The following is a 26,311-nucleotide window of genomic DNA, read 5'->3' as shown; positions in this document are numbered from 1 at the left end:
TTAAAAGGTTGGATGATTTTAATCTTAATATTGCATATATGTTAAATTTGTCGTGTTTTTTAATAGCCCCATAAAAATGCAACTTATCCTAACACATAAAAATTGTTATTGTTTGTGTTAAATTCTACTATATTTTAATCCATACTATAAATGTTCGTGCGTCAGTACGGGTAGAGAATCTAGTGATTTCTAACTAGCCAAGATGATTAATATGTGTTTCTCAACCTTAAAATCTCGAAAAGACACTCCACACAAAAGCTTTAGTTCCCCCTTCGTGTGCCGTCTTCTATTGTGTGTTGTAAAATTGGTTTCAACAAAACTGTGTTATTATAGAGAATAACTAATCACCCATTTTGTGCCAAAACTAAACACTAACTTGTAGTGTAAGCACAAAATAGGCGATTAATTATTTTAGCTAAACACACAATACCTTAGCTAAATTGAAGCTCTTTTCTAATGGTCAACTAAACAAAATACCTTAGTTCTTGCATCCATCACATGTTGAAGGATAAAATTACAATTTTTGTTAGTTTAATGGACTAGCAATTTGAAAATTCCTAAAGGAATAGACAGACCTCGAGAGAAACTAAAGAGCATTGCTATACGGTGCGACATGCACTCCAAAGAAAATATGTGAAGGATAGAAATGGTATTCACAAATACTAACTGCTCATTTACTTGTCTCGTTGTTTTTCGTCGCCACTTTTTCGTACCAGAGTAATTTCTGAAATTAAATCATCATAGAAAATCCTAGATGAAGACATAGGACATGCATGTTAACTAGTTTATACTATTAGCATTATAGGCTGACTAATCTATATTTTTTTTTTTAATAAACTTATTATAGGTACAAAGCATACTAGGGTAATTTATACTATTTAGTTTTTTTGTTTTCTTTCATTCTTTGCTCAACACAATATATATGTATTCTCTTGGTTCAAAACTTCAAATAATTAACTACACCATAATCTTATTAGAAAAAATGAATTAATAACTTCAACTGAAGTATTTTTACAATTAAGGTCAAAGTAAAGCAAATAAAGTCTCTTTCTCAACCATAATTATCTTATATTTCCCTATAGTTACGCTCCAAAGCTTGAGGTTCTAGTGGTTGGATAGTTATAATAGTTTCTGGCACTGGCAACACAATTGGTTGCACTTGCGACCCACCAATCTTTCGACAAGTTTCAAGAAGACATTGTCTGCACTTTGGACATGATGAATGTTCTTTTAGCCATTTGTCAATGCAACGAACATGAAATCCATGGTTGCATTTAGGCAAAATGCGCAATTTTTCACCCTTTGTGAACTCTGAGAGACATATCATACAATCTGTATCCAAACTTGGTAGATTCAACTCGGTGGAATAGCTCATTGTAGGAAATTTCTTGAGAGCTTTCTTCTTGATTCCTTTGTTGACCAATTGAGGTGAATTGTTGTTTATGGCTACGTTTGAAACCCTTAAGGCACACCTTATGATGGAGTTTAATGCAAGTGAGCAAATAAAAGCACATAATAGGACTGCAACTATCATCACAACATTTGAATCAAATTCACGAGCTCCAAAATTTGAGTCTGTTGAATTGTGATTGTTTGTTAACACAGGGGAGCTGGTTGGTGATTGAAAATCAATTGGATTTTGGAAGAGTAACCTTCTTGTGTGTGATTCTACAAGAAGCTCATGGAGGAGTTGTGAAGTTAAGGAAGTAGAAGTATACATTGTTTTTTTTTGTTGAGTTAGTTAATTAGAGCTTGAGGGTTGTTGGTATGTTATCTAAGATAGAGGACTATACTATATATAGGTTAGTTTATATAATATGATATAGGATATGGTATCTTGCTTTTATTAAAGTTTGAATTTAACTATTATTATAATTTGATCGCAATATGTTTATTTAATTGATTTATGAAGTCGTGGCTCCTAATTAAACCAGGGTAATTAATAAATGACAATAATACATCAAATTGGCAAAATGTTTAAGCTAATTAATTTGATATGCAATCCAATAATACTATTTGGCTTATTCTTTCCTTTTCTTTTCTTTTCTTTTCTTTTCTTTTTTGATTATAACATAACATGTTGGAGGGAGTGGCGCACAGAATGGATTATAAATCTTGAATGTGGCAGTAATACAAATTAACAAGTACCACTACTTGGATCCGTATCATGATGTTAATGTTTTTAATGATTTGGCAATAACATATTCGCAGAGTGAATTAATAACCGCGGAAGACAAGAATTTTAGTCATGGTTTTATCATTAAAAGCGATACCACTTACTTGCTTGCATCCATATCTTGATTTGTTGGATATCACTACTGTCACTGTTTCTTTGTACCTGCATCTTGTGAGAGATTGACACTAACAAGGGTTACTTAATCAACTTTTTAGTGTGCGTAACTTTAGATTTTAATCAACTGTTTGTTTCTTTGTACCTGCTGCATCTTTGCAAATATTGTTTATGACTCTTTTCTTCTTCTTTAGCACTCCTCGTCCTATGAGGAACATTTTTGGTTGGTAATATATCTCATCTTAAGTTTTATTTTCTAATGATTCTTTTATTTTCATGGGTCACGTAAGATACGCTTTGAAGAATGCACTTATTTTCATATAAATCAATAAGATTAATTTTCCTTGGGTAAATATTTTATAAGTCAATTTTGGTTATCTTTTTTCTAGGTCATGTGTCTAAGTGTTATCTTTTAATAATAGTGAGGCATTTGAAGGGGAAAAAAAACAAGTTTTATCCTTTTAACCTTAATGATGACAAACACCAAACCAGTGAAAAGTAAAAGAAGCCCAACAAAGCCACAAAAATCAAAAAGAAAGATCGAACACAAGATCTTAGAAGATAACACAAATGAACTACAAAGTAGGAATATTATGGTTCTTTTTTTTTTTTTTATCTTGTTAACTTCACACTTACTTTGTAATTTTAATATTATTGTGCTCTATGACTAGGTATTTAAATCACCCATTAATTCTCTTTTTCAGTTTTCTCTATTTGATGAGAATACGACACTTATCATCAAGAAATTTATGAACTGTTCTAAGGTGAATGAGTGCGCAATTCAAAGGATGAAATACTTGGCATATACTTGTACATACATGAAAAATAATGAAAGTAACCAAATCGCAATCATCTAATTTTAATCAATGGTAACGGGCCCTATATATATTTCCACACTCTATTCTGTAAAGTTCATCCCTCAATAAAAAAAATAATAATAATTTGTATTGATACAAGTGTAAATAAATTAGCAGCTATAGTTATGGTTCAGATTATGTTGGGGGAAAGTGCCACCATTCATTAACAAAATGCAAATAATGACACTTGTAATTAAGATGACAATCTGTCGTATAAAACAAAACATTTTTGTAAAGAATCAGTATCCAAAATTTGTTTGTAAATTTGTCACAAGTAGAATTCATTTCTAAAGGATAAAAGCTATTTTAAATGGAGTACTAAATTACACTTTTACTTTATTTAGTTTAGGTTTTCAGATATACATCAGAGTAAGATGTGTTCTTTTTTGCAGAAAAGATATGCTTCAAGTGGAACCTTGGCTTTTTTTCAAACAAAATCTCACAATCGATACTTCAAATATAAATTTAACAAATGAGAGGAGGTGTGATCCATAAATTTTAAAAATATATGCTTAGTAAATTTCAAAAACACATGATATCATGTACAATATATTAAAACCCTTTCAAAAAAATAAAGATACATGTTTATCTTAGCTTTTATGTTTACAATTACATGATTTGGTGTTAATATGACATTAACTTCCATTCGAAAGTGCTTTCCATGTAAAAGAAAAATATAAAATAATCAATAAAAACATTTACATCATACTTTGATTTTATCTTACTAGTAGATATTTAGTTGAGAAGATATCCTCAAACAATGACATATATGGAAATCAAGATAAAAGATATATATGCAATCTTATTTCACTTCTGCTTTTGTAACGTGGAAGTAGGTAATACTGGTTATTTTTCTTCTTTTTTTGAATAAGGTAATACTAGCTTTCTTTTTCTCTTTTTTGAATAAGGGACGTAATACTTGTTCATAATCAATTGAAGGCTTTGAACCTGAACTTGTCGCTTTGCATGAGTACCAAAAGACAAAAGTACGTTGCAAGCTAAGGAAAAAACAATAGACCTTTTTCTCAACACTTTCCCGTTGGCCATTACAAACTTGTCCACTTGGCTCAATTCCCTTCTCTCATAGGGACCCAAAATATGAGACATTGAATAAAGTCCAAGTCTTTAACCTTCCCTCAAAAAGAAGTCTTTAACCTCGGAATTTTGTATTAAAGAAAAACATTGGAAAATATTTTTGTAGTATCAACTCATCTCTCTACAATTGTTCCATGAGTTTCCTTGGAGAAAGTCTTACCTGGACACAAAAAGAAAAATGTTTAGGCACACATACTCACATAAATGTAGACAAATAGATGAGAAAAAAATTAAGTCACATCATTTAATTACTTTTTCTTTTAATTTTTTTTAATTTATATATGTTTATGTCTAACCATATTTTATTTGTATTTGTGACCAAGTAAGTACGATGAGTCATTGTTTGCTAGCAAAACAGTAATGTCTCACAACCATAAATACAAATCATTTAGACACACTTATATAAATGGAGAAAGCTAAAGGATAAAAGAATTTAATAATTTGTATTTTGAAACAATTAAACAATGTGTATTATTATGTGTCTAAATGACTTTTTATTTAGGGTTGTTTGTGACAAAGTAAAATGAACCCTACTTTTCACTTGTCACCCACCACACTACACTGCTCGATCGGCATAAAGTGGAATTAAAATGGACCCTACTTGATTATAAAGCCAGATTACATAAAAATTAAATAATGTACAAAAAGGCATAGTGATCAGTGGAGCAAAAAGATATACAAAAAAATTAAAACAGCTACAATCCTAAAGAATATTATAACTAACCAGCAAGAAGGCACCAAATGCTAATACAGTAGTATATATTAGTTAATACAAACTTTCATAAAAGCCAGATACCATATCATATCAATTCTAACATATTAACGTCTAGGATAATATAACAACACTCCTCAAGCTCTAATTAACTAACTCATCAAATTCCCCAACAGAAAACAATGTATGCTTCTACTTCTTTTACTTCACAACTCCTCCATGAGCTTCTTGTAGAATCACACACAAGAAGGTTACTCTTCCAAAACCCAGTTGATCATCAATTCACACACAATAACAATTCAACTAACTCGTATTTTGGAGCTCGTGAGTTTGAATCAAATGTTGTGATGATAGTTTCTGTCCTATTGTGTGCTATTATTTGCTCAATTGCATTAAACTCCATTGTAAGGTGTGCCCTAAACGTAGCCATCATCAACGACTCTTCTTTGAGTTCTAGCATCAACTCTTCACCTCAATTTGCCAACAAAGGAATCAAGAAGAAAGCTCTCAAGACATTCCCAACAGTAAGTTATTCAACTGAGTTGAAACTACCAACTTTGGATACAGAGTGTGTGATATGTCTCTCAGAATTCACAAAAGGTGAAAAGGTGCGCATTTTGCCTAAATGCAATCATGGTTTCCATGTTCGTTGCATCGACAAATGGCTAAAATCACACTCATCATGCCCTAAGTGCAGACAGTGCCTCCTTGAGACTTGTCGAAAGATTGTTGGATCGGAAGCACCGCCTCCTATGTTGCCGGTGCCGGAAACTATTATTAGGATTCAGCCACTAGACCATGAAGCTTTTGAATGTAATTATAGGGAAGAAAACAGATAAATATTCGTTATTTGTTTGAAATTGCCTTAGTTTGACCGTAAAAGTAAATATACATGAGTTAAAATTATAAGTACAATTATTTTTCAACAACATTGTGCAGAAAGTAATTATTTGAACCGATGATAAAAAAATGCCTTCAAAATTTTTAATTTTATAGATTTCAAATCAAGTGATTTTATGTAAATTATAATCCAACTGAGAGATTCTTGGTAAAGTTTGAGATAAGAATAAAGGGATTGCTGTATATTATTTAAATTTGAAGTGCATGTCCTTATCGGTGACTTTGATAGAAATATTTTCAATATTAAAACTTTTTTATAGGCCAAATCATTTTATTACATGAATGAAATGAAATGTAAAACATTCTAGCCATAATTGTAAATAGAAAAATGCTAACTAGTAGAGCCGTTGTGATCTTAATGATTTGAGAGTCATATGAGTAACTCTTGATCATCGGAAGGATGTTTTTCAAGTCTTGATGTTGAAGATATATAATTATGATCTTTGTTAAGAACGTTTCTCTTGAAAAATGAAAAAAGTTGCCCAGGACACAAAATCATCTTAACCTTTCTTGGAAAATCACAACACGCATGCGTATGTGATCATAAGCAGTGGTATCAAAGTACTCCCTCCCTCCGTCCCTTAATAAATGACCCAGTTGACAATATACATTGTTGACTTGACATACTTTGACCACATTTTTATACTAATTCACAAAGATAAATAATATCATGTAAGATGTTGTTGGATTCGTCTCGATGAGTATTTTTAAAATATTAAATTTTTATAATTTTTTTTAGGCTTATTGATGTGTTTAGCCCTTGCAATTAGGCGGCATTTAAAAATTCGTCCCTGTAATTGCTAATCCTGGCATTTTAACCCTGCAATTGTTAATCATTTAAAATTTCGTCCCTCTCCCCACTTAATCACTGCCACGCCACATGAAATTCCAAATTTACCCCTGGGTTTCCAATTCTTTCTTCAATATTTTGTCCTCTTCTTAAGGGCAAAATTGGAATTTCATGTGTAACAGTGATTGCCACGTCATCAAATTAGTGACGTGGCAGTGATTAATTTGGTCCAAGGACCAAATTTTAAACGATTAACAATTGCAGGGTTAAAATGCCAGGATTAGCAATTACAGGGACGAATTTTTAAATGCCGCCTAATTGCAAGGGTTAAACACATCAATAAACCTTTTTTTTAATAGAGAATTGAAGATATCAAAGATAAAACATATGCATTGGTATGTGTGTCAGAGTCAACTAGGTCATTTATTTAGGGACGGAGGGAGTATTTCTAATTGAGCACTTATACAACTTTTATGACACACACACAATTGTGACATGTGGAAAAAATATTGAAAGAAAAGATAAGAGGGGTGATGATGTGATGAGAAATTACTAAAATAACCCTAACACATAAGGGTGTACATGAAGGGTGTATAAAAAATGGTGTTTATCTATCTTTTTCGTTTCTAATTATAGTATCGATAGATACTAAGTAGGATTTTGATGGGTTTAACCGTGCATAAACTAATGTGATAAAAAGTGGTAACATTGATAGATAAGTAAACTTGTTGAGATTAGACAACATTAAGTATTTTTTTCTAGTGTATACTTGATATCGATTATGAGAAATGATATTTGTACAACCATTTTGTGACAACTTTTAGATAACTTTCTCTCCCACATTCACATCATTTCTTACTCGCTCTCTTCATTTTTCTCTCTCCATTGTTTTTGACCAATAAGAAGAGAGAGAAAAGAGGTTGTCATAAAAATTGTTAACAAATGGTTGTTCAAATATCATGGCTCATCGATTATATACATTCAAGTATTCGTAGAAATATTCACTTGTCGCTCTTCGTACATTTTCGTTTCTGACAAACGACAACAGATCTATATTATCAATTAACTTTTGATTGTTCGCTCAATTAACCTATATGATAGCATTAAGATCTCACAGTGATTTGCAACTTTAAACCTAGCCCTACTCCTAAAAATTACCATCCACAAATGAATTATTTTATATCCGTATTTTAAAATTCTATTTCAAAACTAGTTAAATCAAAAGATAATTTTCATGAGTCGTCTATTCAAAAAAACATTTAAGAAAAGAATAAAACATTGTTATCATGAATTAAAAGAATATATATAATCTCCAGATCAAAAATTATACAAAAGATTTCCCTCAAAAAAAAAATTATACAAAAGATTCATAGTTAACGACATTTAACCCCAACACATGAAGATAACATCCAAGTTGATTGCCTTCTACCTTGTTGTCTTCGTGCTCCCTTGCGTTTCCTTTGTTAAAATGTCAAAAAGATCCTATAGAAAATGAGTTGAGCTACTATTTATGATTTATATGTTAGTGGAAAATTGATTAGTGCTTTGTTGCTCAAGCGATTTAACTTTGCTTTGTTTAGTGATTTTACCTTGTTTTATTCCTAAATTATTTGTGGCTAGTCACTTAGTCATTTGCTCACAGTCCAGTTTTCTTGATTTCTCTGGCTCTATGCTCTTCAATTGCTATCCATACATGAGTACCAAGTGATTTCCAATCTATATAACAAGGAAAAATGTAAAAGTAACTATATTTATAAGAAGGGTTTTTCTATCATGTGTAAATTTGCACATGCTAAGAAGTTTAAAATATAAATTTTTTATTGGAACTTGTACATTTAATATTAAATATAAAACTTTTGAATAAATAATTGTTGTTTTCCAAGAAAAAGTTACTACTATTAGTTGTTTTAACATGTGCAATGTTGCACATGTTAGACAAACCCTAAGAAGAAAACCCAAATTCTAAATATCTACAATAAATTTGGGGATTCATGTTAGACAAACCCTAAGAAGAAAACCCAAATTCTAAATATCTACAATAAATTTGGGGATTCATGTGTTTTCTATTCATTCAAATTTAAAAAATCATGCTAACCGTTGCCTCCGGGACACTGGTTAAACATACCAAAAAAAGGAAGTTATAACCATAAAAGAAAACTTGTTTTGACTTATTATTACGGACCTCTTTTCACTTAGAGAGCCGAGCCTCCAAATTCGTAGGAACGGCCTTGGACACGGTTAGCATTTCCCTTAAATAAATGTCTTATAAATATATGAAAAAAACGAGTAAATTTGACATCTATCAACAAGGAGAGCTTCTCAACTCAAGTCTTCTTCCCTTCTTTGCAGAGCAGAGTCGTATATAAACCCTAAAACAGCGTCGTTTTGGGATAGTAGTATATTTAAAAATATATACATTTTAGGGTGCCGTGACATCTTCTGACCCTCAACAACCTCTAAAGAAGTATTAAAAAAAAAAACCTATAAAAAAAATACCGTCAAATTAAAAGGTTGAGGCTATGACAACGCTTTTAACAAAGAATTAAGTGTTGTCAAGAGGCATCTCTAAATAATTTAAAGATATCTACGATGATAATTAGGGAAAGGTTAACAAGTGTCATTGGACACTTGTTTAGAAATCAAAAGAAAAATTATTATTTTTTTTAGAAATTATGTATTCAATACATTGAAATTTCAAAAAAGAATTTTTTATACATAAAATTCTTAAATTATTTTCTCTTTTGAATCCTTAATAAATACCCTAACCCTAATAATTAAACCAACATCATATATATCTATAAGTGAATCCTTTCTCCTAAAAAAACAAATTCGATAAGTGAATCCTAGTTGAAGACATATCAGATGCATGTTGATCAATTTTTATATCATTATAAGACAACATGTAGATATGTTGTTATGCATAGTTGTAGCTATATATACCTAGCTGTTCAACTATATAACCGTTGTCGTGTGTGTCCACCTTTCTCTTAATTTCTCTCTTATCATCACTCGCAGGATGTAGGTGCAAGGAATCAATAACACTAGTGATATCCAACAAATCAAGATACATTCAAGTAGTGGTATTTTTTGTATCACTGCCACATAAGCATCGCTTTTAAGGAATAATATATAATAAATCTTGGATGGATAACTTACTTGATTGAGGGTTTAAATAAGTTAAAGGTTGAGGGTGTAAATCCTGACAAAGTGAAAAACTGTTACTCCCTCCGTCCCTTAATAAGTGATACAGTTGACCCAATTACGCATACCAATGCGTAATTTTGAGTTTAAATATCTTGAATAATATATTGAAAAAAATTATGAAAATTTGATATTTTGAAAATACTCATCGAGGCGAATTTAACGACATCTTATATGATATTATTTATCTTTGTATATTAGTAGAAAAATATGATCAAAGTAAGTTAGGTCAAAATTACACATTTTTCAAACAGGTCATTTATTACGGGACGGAGGAAGTAAGATAACAATTAAATTAACCTACTAATATTTGTCAGGTAAAAAAAAAAAAAAAATCAAGATAACCTAAACCAAGACCTTAGTATAAATATTCTTGTCTTCCGCGGTTACTAATCACTGTGTGCGCTAATCCATTGTTATAATCAACCCAAGAAGCTAAAAAAAAATCAATAATAATTAAAAAAGCAACAAAAAAAACTTTCCACAAGCACTTTCCCTATAAAAGCACAGCTGTAGAGAACTAGTATATTAGATAATTAAATTATATTAGATTGCAGATCAAATTTAGCTTAAACATTTTGTCAATTTGATCAATTGTTGTCATTTACGATACCCTGCTTTAGTTAGGAATCACGATTTCTTAAACTAAATACTAATTGCAATCTAACCACTTGCATAAAGATTGTAATTGTAATAAAACAAATATTTCATATGGAAAAAGGGATTTAATTTGTTTCGGATCCAAACATATTATAATACGGTATAGCTAGGAAAGTAGGCAACCATAATATATTATACACATATAGTATCATGTACGAGGATGGTGCAGCATCAGGACAATTTTTAAAACAAGAGTTAAAAATGTAGTGCATTCATATAGCAACTAATCTAATTTAAGTAATAAACAACTAGGGTCTAAGTACCAAATTATAGCAATAGTTAAATTCAAACTTTTAATAAAGCAAGATACCATATCCTACAATATCATATAACTTCCCTATATATAATCCTCAACTAAGATAACATAAAAACAACTCAAGCTCTAATAAACTAACTCATCAATTACTTCCTCAAGAAAAAACATGTATGCTTCTATTTCCTTTACTACACAAATATTCAATGAGCTTCTTGTGGAATCTCACATAAGAAGGTTACTCATTCAAAACCCAGTTGATCATCAATCACTAACCAACTCCCCTACTTTAACAAACAACCATAATTCAACAGACTCAAATTTTGGAGATCGTGAATTTGATTCAAAAGTTGTGATGATACTTGCAGTCATATTATGTGTTTTTATTTGCTCACTTGCATTAAACTCCATTATCAGGTGTGCCTTAAGGTTTTCAAACGTAGCCATCAACAACGACTCTTCTAGTTCGAACAGCAATTCTTCGCTTCAATCGGTCAATAAAGGAATCAAGAAGAAAGCTCTTAAGGCATTTCCCACAGTGAGCTACTCAACTGACTTGAAACTACCAAGTTTGGACGCAGAATGTATGATATGTCTCTCAGAGTTCACAAAGGGTGAAAAGGTGCGCATTTTGCCTAAATGCAACCATGGATTTCATGTTCGTTGCATTGACAAATGGCTAAAAGAACATTCATCATGTCCAAAGTGCAGACAATGTCTTCTTGAAACTTGTCGAAAGATTGGTGGGTCGCAGGTGCAACCAATTGTGTTGCCAGTGCCAGAAATTATTATAAGGATCGAACCACTAGAGCACGAAGCTTTGGAACGTAACTATAGGGAAATATAAGATAATTATGGTTGAGCAAGAAACTTTCTTTGCTTTACTTTGATCTCAAATGTAGAAATATACTTTATTTAAAGTTTTGAATTCATTTATTTTCCAACAAGCTTATTGTGTAATTATTTGATGTTTTGAACCGAGAATACGTATCTTGTGCTGAACAATTATTGTTTTTTGTTTGTCGGAAAAGAAAGAAGAATGAAAGCAAAAAAAAAAAAACTAAAGCTTAGTAAAAATTACATTCGTGGTATCAACCAACAAGTTTTTTATATCAAAAGGTGGCATATGTAAGACCCTAAAATTTATATCTTTCAACAGGTCGAACTTTGTTATTTTGAAGTTATTAAACTATTACTCGAACCAAACCATTTTGGATTTGATTGGGTTGGTTCAGCTTCGACCTAAAACTACAAAAAAGAAACTAAACGAATATATTAGGTTCTTTATGGATAACAAATTTGGAACAAGCATGTCTATCTTTAATACCGAGTTGATTTACTTTGTTATAATTGTAACTCTTCATGCAGTGTTATAATTGTAACACTTTGGGTAGGTTTTTAACCAATTTTAGGAGTTATTTGAATAAATTGTTGCTTTGTAGTTTTTTTTAACTAAGACTATTTGTTAATATGCCATGTAAGTGGAGCTCGGTAGCTCCATGCATGGATATTGATATATTGGACCCAGAGTTCGAATTTCGGATTACTCACTTCTCTGTTTATAGTATGTGAATCTAGCCATTAGACTACTTGATAAATATAGAAAAACTAAACATGTGGCAAATTATAAAGAATCAAAACCAATAATATAAAAAAGCACACTATAATTAGTTCGCACAAACGTACGCACGCATGCACGCTCGCACACACACAAACATACATATACATATAATCAAGTCAACTTATGAATCTAATAAATCAAACTATATTTTTAAACGAACTTAATTTTCAGTTAAATAGAAGAGGCAGTTTGACGACTTTGGATGCTGAACAATTTCACGACTTTGACCCCCAAAGAGAAGAGGCAATTAAAGCTATTATTTTTCAATATTGTCGGTTCTGTACTGTCATCTGAACAGTATTCCCATTCACGGTTCTTGCATTCCCACGCACGTTTACTACGAAATAGCTATGAGACAACCAAGTTATGTAGCTGCAATAATACAATTTTAATAAGCTTTTAACTATAGATAAGCTACCGAATAGCTACGAAATATAAAAAAGTTAGATGCTCACAACTTCAGCAACCCAACGCCCAAGTCTGTACTCAAGCACTACAAACGTAGTTTTAGTGGCTTTGTTATGGAATTGACAGAGGATGAAGCTAATAAAATAGGTGGTGTACGTACATGCTATTTTTTCTATTGAAAAATGAGCTATCTTTCCTCCTTAATTAATAATATTTGTATATTTGTTAACTGAGAAAATTGGTGTTGTAGAACATGATGGAGTGGTGTTTGTCTTTCCCAATGAAAAAAGACAGCTCCTTACCACAAGATCGTGGGATTTTATTGGCTTGCCATTATCTGTGGAGAGGGCACATTCTGAAAGTGATATTATCATTGGAGTGATTGATTCTGGAATTTGGCCAGAATCTTCCAGTTTCAATGTTGAAGGATTGAGCTCACCACCTAGAAAATGGAAATGCGCTTGTCAAGCTATTGAATTCAAATGCAACAAGTAGAGCAATCTAATCTTCATTCTACGACAGTGATCGTGACAACTATATAACTCTTGCCAAAATGCTAATGTTAGTTAATTTTTTGTTGCAATTGTAGCTAGACACTATAAAAGTTATTATCCAAAAGACTTCTTCAAGGAAAATATTGTATCTCTTGGAGATACAAGTGAGCATGGGACACATACAACATCAACAGCGGTTGGGAACCCAGTTAGCATTGCAAATATGTTTGGCCTCAGAAAAGGAACAATAAAAGGCGGAGCTTCATCAGCACGAATCGTTGTTTATAAAGTATGTTGGTGTGATGGATGTGATGATGTAGATATCCTCGTCGCATTTGAAGTTGCCATTGTTGATGGGGTCGACATAATATCAGTCTCAATTGGAGGAAACACAACTGAAAACATATATTTTTAGAGATGGAATATCAATTGGAGCATTTCATGCAATACAAAAGGGGAAACACAACTGAAACACAACGATTCATTGAAGTTAGAAAACAATGTAAGATATTAAAATTATGCCAAAACAGTAAAGAGAAAAAAATTATTTGAGTCACTATATATCACCACCTTCAAATTTAGTCCCTTAAATCTTTTATTTAACAAAACTCTGAATAAACTAAAAAGATACAAAATATTCCTTAACATGAGTGAAGTGGTATGGTTCTTGTATGAATTCCTCTTGAATAGGGCTAGAAATGAGTCAAATTTGACATAACACGATAAAAATTGGTTCAGTTTAAAACTTGACTTGGGTTTGAAATAGACATTTTATTTAACTTGAGTTCGGCTTGTTTAAATTTCATGAGCAACTCAATTTGTCTCGTTAGGTACAACTCGTCTTCTCAAATCACACAACTCAAAATCTTTTTTTTTTATCAAAAATGTAAAATTATATCTTTGACGTTTTAATTTTTATTTTAAAAAGAATAATATTGAATTAAAATAAAAGTTATCACAACTTTATTGTTTAAAGAACACACTAATACAAAGTTTATGCATGCATAAATATCCAAATAAATATAGAAAACTAAACACATAACAAGTTATATAAAGAACCATACATAATAACATAAAAAACACTGAAATTAGTACATGTAATTTCACACAAATGCACGCACGTGCGCACACAAACATACACATGTAATCGAGCACCGGTGAATTATTTAAGAATTAATGTAAATTCTAAACTTCATGAAATTAAAGATTAACACGGTTATAGACGCAAATGGGTTGGTTTTGGAACAAATTAATTCGGAGATTACCACGGTTGGTCTGATTCGACATCGGAACATTCTACCACTGTTGGTTCATATTCGTAGATCTGACTGTCATTACATGGTGTACGAGTACATGAAGAACAGGAGTTTGCACAATATGTTGAAAAAATTTGAAAGAGGAGAAAAGGAGTTTGACTGGTTGTCAAGGTATAAGATCGCAGTTGGTATCGCGGATGGCCTAGAATACATCCACATGAGCCATAATTCGTGCATAATTCATTGAGGTCTCAAGCCTATAAATATTCTACTTGATAATGATATGGAACCTAAGATTACGGATTTTGGACTTACAATAACAATGTTTGGCACGTAGACTCATAGAAGTGTTGATCATGCCTCTGAAACATGGGGATATATGGCGCCAGGGTATAACCAATACGGATGCAGTAGTGATAAGAGTGACATATATAGTTTTGGTGTTATTCTTGGTGTTTTGGTAAGTGGAAAGTTTCCCAATAATGATTTTTTCATGGACCGGGATGTTTGGGCAAATGAATTAACAATTTGATGAAGTCAGGAAATCTCAAGGATGCAATTGATGCAAGGCTCATAGATAATCACCAACATTAATATTCTTACTTTCATGTTTAGGGCACTTCTCTTAATACGTTTGACCTAAAAGGAAAATTGTATCCAATTATCTATAGCAGAGATGTACCAAATAAGGGAGCAGGCTTTAATGGATATTCATCCAGGTAAGTAGCCTTTCTATCATTAAAGTTAGAAAACAAAGTAAAATTTTAAAATTATGCCAAAACAGTAAAGAGAAAAATTACTTCAGTCACTATATATCACCACCTTCAAATTTAGTCCCTTAAATCTTTTATTTAACAAAACTATGCAAAAACTAAAAAGATACAGAATATTCCCTAACATGAGCGAAGTGGTATGGTTCTTGTATGAATTCCTCCTGAATAGGGCAAGAAATGAGTCAAATTTGACTTAACACGATAAAAATCGGTTCAGTTAAAAACTCGACTCAGGTTTTAAACAAACATTTTATTTAGCTCGAGTTTGAGTTGTTTAAAGTTCATGAACAACTTGATTTGACTCGTTATGTTCAGCTCGTCTTCTCAAATCACATAACTCAAAATCTTTTTTCTTTTTTTTTTTTATCAAAAAAAGTAAAAAAAAAAAAAAAAAAAAAGTAAAATTATATCTTTGACATTTTAATTTTTATTTTAAAAAAAAATTATGAATTAAAATAAAAGTTATCACAACCTATATTGTTTAAAGAACACACTAATACAAAGTTTATGCATGCATAAATATCCAAATAAATATATAAAACTAAACACATAGCAAGTTATAAAAAACCAAAAACAATAATATAAAAAAGCACATTGAAATTAGTACATGTAATTTCACACAAACGCACGCACGAGCGCACACGAACATACATATATATATAATCGAGTTAATTTATGAATTAAATTATAAATAACTTAAGTTCGACTCAATTTTTTAACAAACTTAATTTTTAGTTCAAAGTCAACTCATTTGATGCATTAATGAAAAGACGAAGACCAGACAAGTGAAATACAAAAAAAACAACACAGCCAACAAGTAAATTATTTAATTTTAAAAAAATAAAGAAGAAAGATCGAACACGAGATTTCAGAGAACGATATAATATAAATGAAAAGTAGGAATATTATGGTTATTTTCTTATCTGTATAATTTCACACTAATGAGTTTGTAATTTTAATATTATTGTGATATGTGACTAGGTATTGAAATGACACATTCTCTTTTTCAGTATTTTTATCTATTTGATGAAAATACGACACTTATCAATTATCATCAAAGGATTTATTAAATATACTAAGGTGGATCTCTTCAAAAGAAATATACTAAGGTAAATGAGTGTGCTTCAAAGGATAAATAAATATAAAGTACATCACTGGTTATATTTCCACAATCTATTCTGTAAAGTACATCACACCATAGTCCATTGTACTCAAAAAAAAAAAAAGTAAATCACTCCAATAAAAAAAATTGTATTAATACAAGCGTAAATAAAGCAGCTATCGTTATGGTTCAGAATATATTGAGGGAAAAGTACCACTATTCTTAAACAAAATGCAAAATAATGACACTTGTAAGTTCACAACAATCTATAAAGGAGAGTGACAAAATATTGTAACAACAGTATTTGGAATTTGTTTGAAATTTGTACCGAGTAGAATTCCTTTCTAACAGACAAGCTATTTTATATACTAAATTACAATTTTACTTTATTTAGTTTAAGTTTTTAGATATTCTACTTCAGACTAAGATATTTTTCTCTTTTGAAGAATAGATATTTTTCTCTTTTGAAGGATAGATATTTTTAAAATGGAGCCATTGACTTTTTTCAAAGAAAATATCACATTCAATACTTCAAAATGTAAATCTAACAAAATGAGGTGTGATCCATAAATTTTAAAAGTATATGCATAGTTAATTTAAAAAATATTACTTTACAATTACATAATTTGTTGTTAATATGACATTTATTAGTTCTCATTCTAAAGTGTTTAATTACCATGTAAACGATATATATAAAATAGCCGATCTAAATTATTTCAATCAAATTTTTGTTAACATATTTTTCAACACATTCTCTTTTTGATTGGTTAAAATTCACATAGAATCTACCAAATTTATATGGGACCCGCATGATTTGGTGAGACCCATGTGAATTTTAGTCAATCAAAGAGAATGTGTTGAAATGTGTGTGGTTAGCATTCCTCTTTTATAAAATATGTTAGCTCCTAATAAGATGAAGTTGTCCAACCACAAATGCACATTTAAAAGTCTGAAAACCTTAAAAATGTGCGTGGAGACGGATTTAGCCCATTTGAAGGGGTTCATTGAAACCCTTAACTTTATAAAAAAAAAAAAAAAAAAAAAAGGTAAATATTCCCCTATATAACCCCCTAAATTTTATTTTATTTTTGCACCACTAGTTTAAGAACTCCAAAGTCTAAATCCTCTGAACTAAGATCCTGGATATGGTAGTGAATGTGGGACTTCAACTACAATTTTAATACATATCGTCATGTTATACACAATTTGTAAATGGATTTAGATCCCACTTTCAAATGATTTGAGCCGAAGTTGACAAATTATACATAAAAAAAATCCAATTGTCTGACAATGTGGAACTCCAACAACTTCAATAATTTTACCCCTAAAAAAAACTACAATAATATAAGTATTATATTACTGATATATACTTAGTTAATAAGATATCCTTAGACAATTGACATATAGGGGGGAACCAAGAGAAAAAATATGTAATATATTTTCCTATCTTCTTTCACTTTTGCATTTGTAACGTGGAATAATCCAATACCAATGGCCATAATTCCTCAACTTGTCGCGTTGCAAGAGTACCAAGAGAACCTTTGGCGATTGCTTTCTTAATATACCCTTAAAAAAAGTTATGTGATTAAAAATGTATCGGGTTGTAACATCATATCATATGGTTCTTTTTATGAAATTGTGAGCAATTGGAGGGGGCTTAATTGAGCTATCACCAAAACCTTTTGCGAGACAATTTTGTTTGGGTCATTAGAGACTTGGCCACTTGGCTCTATTTCTTTCTCTCATTGGGATGAGACGTTGAATTAAGTCCTTTAAGTCTTTAATCATAGAAAAAATATATTAGTGTAGCATCAACTTATATATTCAACTTATAAAAGACAGACACCAAACTGATGAAACCAAAAGAACCCCGACAAAGCCAAAAAGTAAATTATTCAATTTTGAAAAGGAAAAAAAAAATATCAAGAACAAAGATCGAACGCAAGATTTTGGAAGAAGGTAAAATAAATGACTACAAGTAGGAATATTATGGTTGTTTTCTGATCTCTTAACTTATATTACACCTATGATTAAAGGAATTACTATTATTATCTATTCTAAGGTGAATGAGTGCACTTTAAAGATGAAATACTTGAAAATTGAAATATATGTACATGTAAGAAAAATAATGAAGTCAATTAAATCTCAATATCCTTCAAAAAAATATTAAAATCTCAATAATTTATTTTTCAATTAACGGTTATTTTTCCACACTCTTTTTCTGTAAAGTGCATCCCCCACCCTATAAAAAGTTTGTAGTAATGCAAGTGTAAAGCAGCTTTCTTAATAATAAAAATTTTACTTTATTTAGTTGAAGTTTTTAGATATTCTACTTCAGACTATACAAGATATTCTAATTCAGACTAAGATATTTTTCCCTTGTCAAAAAAATAATAAAGACTAAGATATTTTTTCCCTTTTGCAGCAAAGATATTTTTCAAGTGGATCCATCGATATTTCTCTAAGAAAATATCACAATCAACGCTTCAAAATATAAATTTAACAATGAGGTGTGATCCATAAATTTTAGAAATAGATGCATAGTTAATTTCAAAAATATTTCTTAATTAAATATAAATAATTCAAAAAAATGAGGATATTGTTGGGGAAAACTAAAAGCGATAATGGATTAAACGTCTAAGATCCTTAAAAGACTTATTTAATATATTTTTACTCAAAACTTTAAGGCACCAAGGATATGAATCACCTCTCTTATATATTTTATTTTCTCCATTTCTAATCGATATGAGACTTAATTACTCACACTTGAATTCCAACACTATTTATAACTTCATCGGTCTCAAATTATATATAGGTCATTCTAACAAATGCATATAGAGTAAGATATACAATTAAAGTGTCGAAATTATTTTTTGCATTCCAAAAATATCATCACTGGTATATTCATTGTTTTATCAAAATGAATAAATGATCTCCTACATGGTACTTTCATCCGTCCCAAATGACCATTTCTTTTCTGAAGAAAGTCTCAACTTTGGGGAAAAAGTTGTCTTAAGTTATATGTCGTTTTTACAATACCAATGAAGCATTAATCTTACGTTTTCTATTATAACATAACTATTTATTACCTTCTCTTCTTTCAATTTCTTAATTTATCTTTCTCATACCATATATTAAAGATAATGTTGTAAAACAACTCATAATATCTTTTCACATACAAAATTAATTACATTTCATAATACGTGTGAAATTGTTAGATGCAATAAGAACTATAGAGAAAGCAAGTAACAGTTATGGGAATGACTCGTTGACTTGTTTTATTCAATATGAAAGTGCTGCAAAATAAATAGAAGCGACACAGACGTGCTGTAACAAGCTACAGCCCACGTTCTAGCTAAAAATAATTAAGGAAAACAAATTTGACTAACAAACTTGACTAAATCAACTAACAAACAATGCTAAAAACTAGGACTCTTTTGACTAAGCCTTATCATTCCCTCCCTTGAACTAGACTGCATTTGCAGCTAGTTAACTCCTGAAAAATCACAGACTACAGGCTTCCTTCTCAACTCCAGAAACGACTCCAATTTTGGCGGTTTGGTGAGGATGTCTGCTAACTAATGCCTTGTACCACAAAACTGAAGCTGTACAACTCCATCATTCACAAGCTCCCTTAATAAATGATAGCGCACATTAATGTGCTTGCTCTTGCCATGCATCACCGGGTTCCTCGACAATTTAATTGTTGAGCTGTTGTCACAAAAGATGACAGTACTTTCACTGCCCTTGTAGCCTATCTTCTTCAGCACCCTTTGCATCCATATTGCCTGACAACTACTTCCAGCAGCTGCTACAAATTCAGCTTCTATCGTGCTCAACGTTACTATCGGTTGCTTTCGAGATGACCAAGCTATTGCAGCTCCACTTAACATAAAAACATAACCTGAAGTACTTCTTCTATCCGCCACCGATCCAGCATAATCACTATCAGTAAATCCAATCAATTCACAATTTCCTTCCTTTTTGTAAAGAATGCCAAACTTTGTTGTACCTTGCAAGTAACGTAAAATTCTCTTCGCCATCGAATAATGAACTTCTGTAGGTCTTGACATATACCTGATCAATAAGCTAACCGCATACATTATGTTTGGCCTCGTAGCAGTCAAGTACATCAAGCTTCCAATCAGCTGCTTGAAAAATGAACCATCCATCTCAACACCATTTTCATCTTTGGAGATTTTAAATCCTGGCACCATTGGATTTTCAACAGGATTACTATGCTCCATTCCAAATCTTCTCAACACTTCTGTCACATACTTCGTTTGACTGATGAAGACAACGCCATCAAATTGGACCACCTCAATACCAAGAAAGTACCTCATCTTACCCAAGTCTGACATATCAAATTCCTTCATCATGGACTCTTTGAATTCAGACATCATTTTTTCATCATCTCCGGTATAAATTAAATCATCAACATATAAGCTAATGATCAAATGTTTACCTTGTTTGACTTTGGTAAACAAAGTTTGCTCACTGTCCTCCTTCTCAAAGCCTTCATTTCTAAAGTATGATTCAATTCGGCTGAACCATGCTCGGGGTGCCTGCTCCGTACAAAGCTTTGTTAAGCTTATATACCTTATGCTCCTCATTCTTTATTTCATAACCCCTTGGCTGCTCCACGTATACATTCTCAGCTAACTTCCCATGAAGAAAGGCTGATTTCACGTCCAGCTGAAATACGCACCAACCTCTTTGTGCAGCAAGTGCCAAAATCATTCTAACCGTGTCCATACGAGCTACAAGAGCGTACACTTCTTCATAATCAACTCCATATTCCTGAGCATACCCTTTGGCGACCAAGCGAGCCTTGTATTTTTCTACTTCTCCCAGCTCATTCAACTTTGTTTTGTACACCCATTTGACTCATATTTTTCTCGCTTATTTCGGAAGCTCCGCGAGATCCCACGTCCCATTCTTCTCAATTGATTTCATTTCTGCATCCATCGCTGCCCTCCATTTCACTTCCTTTACTGCTTCGTCCCATTCTTCTCATGAACATCATGAGCAAACAAGACTAACTGAGTTTGTACCTCTTCATCGGAAAGACCTTCACCAAAGACTAACAAATGAAGTACCTTTTGTTACCCTCAGAAAACGGAGAAATCGGACCGCAAATATCAGCATGAACAAGTTCCAATTTTTCTGATGCTCTCCATGTGCTTCTCCTTGAGATTACATCACGATGTTGCTTCCCTTTCAAGCAATTTGTGCACACAATTTCACCCTCAGAGAAACTTTGCAAGCCTCTCACCATGAATTTTGTTTGCAAAGTCTTCAACCCTTTGTAGCTGAGATGACCGAATCTTTGGTGCCAAAGGTGAGCCATGTCTTCAGTGGTTACTTGGAAGCACTCTTCTTCAAACCCGGCACATAATATACATCCCGTACAAGGTAATTTACTCCTTTTACATTCAATCGAACACTTCCTTTTCCAACAACGTTCATGCTTGCATAATTCCCCAATCTAACCACCTTGTTGAACCCTTCTTCTAACTCACAAAAGAGTGATGAATCACCACACATGTGATTGCTGCACGCAGAGTCAATATACCACACAACATCTCGATAACCTCTGAATGTGTCTACATATGTCATTAGCACCATCTCTTCAGATTCCTCCAAATCAACATAATTTGCTTGGCATTCATACTGGTAGTGTCCAAGCTTATGACACTTGTAACATTCAACTGTTTCCTTACTCCTTGGTTTGCTACTCCTGCCTTTGCCTTGTCCCCGGCCTCCTCGGAAAGCAGTTCTTCCTCGTCCTCTTCCACCATAGCTCTGTTCATGAGTTACCTTCAAAGCATGTTCATCTTCTCCACTTACTTTGAACTTTTGCTCATGAACGAGCAGAGAACTTTGCAAGGCATCCACTGATAGCTGATCTATATCCTTGGATTCCTCAATGGAACAAACAATGTAGTTCCACTTATCACTGAGGGTTATCAAAATCTTCTCAACGATCCCCATAATTCCTCATGTCGTTTGCAACCGTCATTACTCGACCAAAATAATCAGTGATTGATTCACCCTGCTTCATTGCTAAGACCTCAAAGTCTCGGCGTAGATGATTGAGTTGTGCTCTCTTCACTCGAGCATTGTCGCGACACTTCAACTTCATGGAATCCCATAGCCGTTTAGATGTCTCCTTCTGCGTGTTCGTCTTCAGAATTGACTTGTCAATTAACTGAAACAAGTAATTCTTAGCCTTCAAATCCTTCAGCTTCATGTCATCCAGATTCTTTATTTGCACTGCGGTCATCCCATCTCTACTTGTTGGCACTGTGTATCCTGATTCGGCAGCAACCCAATACTCTTTGTATCGAAGGAGATTCTCCAATGATCGTAGTCGCCGTCAAACTTCGGTATGGAGGTTGCAGCAAAGTTTGCTTCTGAACCCATCTCTCAGGTCACTGCTCTAGATACCAGAATGTTAGATGCAATAAGAACTATAGAGAAAGCAAGTAACAATTATGGGAATGACTTGTTTTATTCAATATGAAAGTGCTGCAAAATAAATCGAAGCAAAACAGGCGTGTTGTAACATGCTACACAGCCCACGTTCTAGCGAAAAATAAGGAAAACAAATTTGACTAACAAACTTGACTAAATCAACTAACAAACAATGCTAAAAACTAGGACTCTTTTGACTAAGCCTTATCAGAAATGACCAAAACGTCATATAATTTGGGACGGATGGAGTACAATGTATTCATGAGTTGTGAGCAGTTTTCAAAGATGGTTCTCATTGATTTAGCAAAAGGATTGAATATCCACTAGAAAGTAGCGGATTTGAATTCTCTCAGTTGAAAATTCTCTCAAATTTTCTCAAGTGGAATCTCAACCATTAAATATGAGAGAGAAAATAAGAATTAAATTATAATGAAAATTGGTTATTGTATTTTAATGTGAAAATTGAAAATGGAGAAAATTTTATAAAAATAAAAAAAATAAAAACAATTGAAAGAACCCAAATCCGAGTAGTACAACCATTAATAACATTTGGGACAATTTTTTTGTTGTAATAAATATATAATTGGGATGAATGGAGTATTAGTTCCTATTAAAAAGTGTTTTCCGTGTAAAAGAAACATATAAAATAATCAATCGAAATTATTTCCATATTATTTTTATTAAATGGATTTCAATCTCAAAAGAAACCTACTCATAAGATGAGGTTGATATATACATCCAACGGTCCCAAGTCTTGATAATATGGGACTCAAACAACTTTGATGATGAACCTCAAGTTCAGTGTAAGTTTTGAATTCAATTTTTACATTGCCATTTTTAACTCTGCTCTAATATATATCATGTTGAAATAGCATAAGATGAATCGTCTATTAGCATACATGCATTTAACAACCGAAACTTTGACAATGCGAGACTCCAACGATTTAAAAAAATTGATATTATATTATGCTATATATATTTGGTTGATAAGATATCCTCAAACAATGACATATATAGAAATCAAGAGAAAAGATACGTAATTTATTTTCCCATCTTCTTTCACTTTTACTTTTGTGACGTGGAAGTAGTCTATACTTCATATTTCATAGTACTAGTTAATTAATGGATAATCCAACGGCCATAATTCGATGGCTCATGTTAACGTTTTAAACCTCACTAACTTGTCGCGTTGCAAGAGTACCAAAACGTACGTTGCAAGTATATAAAAAACAAGACCTTTTCCACTTGGCTCCATCTCTTTCTCTCATAGGGACACAAATGCTGAGACATTGAATTAAGTCCTTTAAGTCTTTAATCATAGAAAAAATATATTAGTGTAGCATCAACTTATAATATATTCACTATTCCTTTATGAGCTTGCTGGGTCCTTTGTTTAGCGGGAAACAGCAGCAATCAATCTCCTATGATATCTATCTAACATATATGATATGATTTTATTTATTTTTTTACTTAACATACTCCATTATGAAATCCAGTTGCCAATCGCCACATTCTGCTTGGCATAAAGTGGAATTAAAATGGATCCTACTTCATTATAAAGCCAGATTAAATTAAATTAAATAATATACAAAAAGACATAGTGATCGATGATCAGTGGAGAAAAAAGAAATACAAAAAAATTACTAACTAGCAACTAGGCACCAAATACCAATATTAGTTAATTCAAACTTAAATTAAAGCCAGATACCATATCAATTCTAACATATTAACTTATCTATATATAGTCCTCTGTCTAGGATAATATAACAACAACCCTCAAGCTCTAATTAACTAACTTATCAAATTCCCCAACAGAAAACAATGTATGCTTCTACTTCTTTTACTTCACAACTCCTCCATGAGCTTCTTGTAGAATCACACACAAGAAGGTTACTCTTCCAAAATCCAATTGATTATCAATCACCAACCAGCTCCCCTGTTCTCACACACAACCATAATTCAACTAACTCATATTTTGGAATTCGTGAATTTGATGCAAATGTTGTGATGATACTTGCAGTTCTATTGTGTGCTCTTATTTGCTCACTTGCCTTAAACTCGATCATAAGGTGCGCCTTAAGGTTTTCTAACGTAGCCCTAAACAACGGCTCTTCTTCGAGTTCGAGCAGCAACTCCTCACCTCAATTGGCTAACAAAGGAATCAAGAAGAAAGCTCTCAAGACATTTCCAACAGTAAGTTATTCAACTGAGTTAAAACTACCAACTTTGGATACAGAGTGTGTGATATGTCTCTCAGAATTCACAAAAGGTGAAAAGGTGCGCATTTTGCCTAAATGCAATCATGGTTTCCATGTTCGTTGCATCGACAAATGGCTAAAATCACACTCATCATGCCCTAAGTGCAGACAGTGCCTCCTTGAGACTTGTCGAAAGATTGTTGGATCGGAAGCACCGCCTCCTATGTTGCCGGTGCCGGAAACTATTATTAGGATTCAGCCACTAGACCATGAAGCTTTTGAATGTAACTATAGGGAAGAAAGTAGATAAATGGTCATTTATAGTTTGAAACTTTTAGTTACTATAGTTTGACCTTAAATTGTAAATATACATTAGTTAAAATTTTGAATGCATTCTTAACAATATTATATGCAGTAAGTAATTATTTGAACCAAGAATATATCGTGTCTTCAAAATATTCTACGGTACTTTAAATTTCGTTTGCCAAATATTGCATTTATATGTAGGGGTTGGGTTCGAACTCCGGATACTCCACTTAAATTGTGTGAGCTCTAACCACCAAACTATTTGACAAAAAAATTCAATATAAATTCCTTCAAAAAAATGTTTAATATAAATAGATTCGAAATTAAGTGATTTTATGTAAATTTTAACCCAAGTGAGAGTTTTTGGTAGGAATAATGCATAATAAATGCAAGGTTCGGGGTTGAAACTCCGACTACCAAAAAAATATTATTCTTGGTAAATTTTAGGATAAGGATTCAAGAATTACTTTTTTTTTTTTTTTTGAAAGAGGGAATTACTTTTTATTTTAACAAAGAATAAAGGGATTTATTTAATATTATTTAAATTTAAAGTGCGCGTCATTATCAATTACTTAGATAATATTTTTAATATTATCTCTTTTGTGTAGGAAAAATCATTTTATTGCTTGAATTAAGTGAAACGTAAAACATTCTAGCTAGGTGTTTGTAAAACATTTTAGCTAGATGTTTGAGTCATAAAGAGTCAGGGGTGGAGAACGGTTGAGCTTCCAAAATGACACAAGAAGCTTAGATTACAGCAAAGACAAGATAACACACGACTGAAGTATATTTTGAAAGCTTCAAGATGCACATGCAAAATGGTTTTTCACTAATCAAGTAATTATGAGTTCGATTATTAGGGAGAATAATTCTTATTCATACTTTACTTATCTCCCGGCCGAACTTTGAATTATAATG

The 26,311-nt window shown here is 32.0% G+C and overlaps 6 protein-coding genes across 6 annotated transcripts; 4 read left to right on the top strand and 2 right to left on the bottom strand.

Annotated features, from left to right (window-relative positions):
- Positions 1 to 903: 903 nt before the first annotated feature.
- LOC11436211 (RING-H2 finger protein ATL78) lies at positions 904 to 1,763 on the bottom strand. Its single transcript, XM_003630159.4, has one exon. The coding sequence runs from the start codon at positions 1,718 to 1,720 to the stop codon at positions 1,067 to 1,069; it is 654 nt and encodes a 217-aa protein (XP_003630207.1). The 5' UTR covers positions 1,721 to 1,763; the 3' UTR covers positions 904 to 1,066.
- A 3,285-nt stretch (positions 1,764 to 5,048) lies between these two features.
- Positions 5,049 to 5,942, top strand: LOC11436210 (RING-H2 finger protein ATL78). Its single transcript, XM_003630158.4, has one exon. It carries the CDS (start codon positions 5,137 to 5,139, stop codon positions 5,791 to 5,793), a length of 657 nt encoding a protein of 218 aa, XP_003630206.2. The 5' UTR covers positions 5,049 to 5,136; the 3' UTR covers positions 5,794 to 5,942.
- Positions 5,943 to 10,887: 4,945 nt separating this feature from the next.
- LOC25501949 (RING-H2 finger protein ATL78) lies at positions 10,888 to 11,757 on the top strand. Its single transcript, XM_013591408.3, has one exon. The coding sequence runs from the start codon at positions 10,928 to 10,930 to the stop codon at positions 11,603 to 11,605; it is 678 nt and encodes a 225-aa protein (XP_013446862.3). The 5' UTR covers positions 10,888 to 10,927; the 3' UTR covers positions 11,606 to 11,757.
- Positions 11,758 to 12,900: 1,143 nt separating this feature from the next.
- Positions 12,901 to 16,298, top strand: LOC11426908 (cucumisin). The gene is made up of 7 exons (XM_024773131.1): positions 12,901 to 12,943; positions 13,038 to 13,271; positions 13,377 to 13,570; positions 14,488 to 14,721; positions 14,875 to 14,997; positions 15,153 to 15,256; positions 16,292 to 16,298. Exons 1-7 carry the CDS (start codon positions 12,901 to 12,903, stop codon positions 16,296 to 16,298), a joined length of 939 nt encoding a protein of 312 aa, XP_024628899.1.
- A 5,475-nt stretch (positions 16,299 to 21,773) lies between these two features.
- Positions 21,774 to 22,406, bottom strand: LOC112417440 (uncharacterized). The gene has a single exon (XM_024773130.1). It carries the CDS (start codon positions 22,404 to 22,406, stop codon positions 21,774 to 21,776), a length of 633 nt encoding a protein of 210 aa, XP_024628898.1.
- Positions 22,407 to 24,650: 2,244 nt separating this feature from the next.
- On the top strand, positions 24,651 to 25,527 carry LOC11442584 (RING-H2 finger protein ATL78). The gene has a single exon (XM_003630149.4). It carries the CDS (start codon positions 24,711 to 24,713, stop codon positions 25,395 to 25,397), a length of 687 nt encoding a protein of 228 aa, XP_003630197.1. The 5' UTR covers positions 24,651 to 24,710; the 3' UTR covers positions 25,398 to 25,527.
- Positions 25,528 to 26,311: the final 784 nt, after the last annotated feature.

This window comes from Medicago truncatula, chromosome 8 (genome assembly GCF_003473485.1).
Source record: "Medicago truncatula cultivar Jemalong A17 chromosome 8, MtrunA17r5.0-ANR, whole genome shotgun sequence".
NCBI lineage: Eukaryota > Viridiplantae > Streptophyta > Magnoliopsida > Fabales > Fabaceae > Medicago > Medicago truncatula.
Note: the sequence above shows the minus strand (reverse complement) of the source record. Positions and strands in the feature narration are given on the sequence as shown.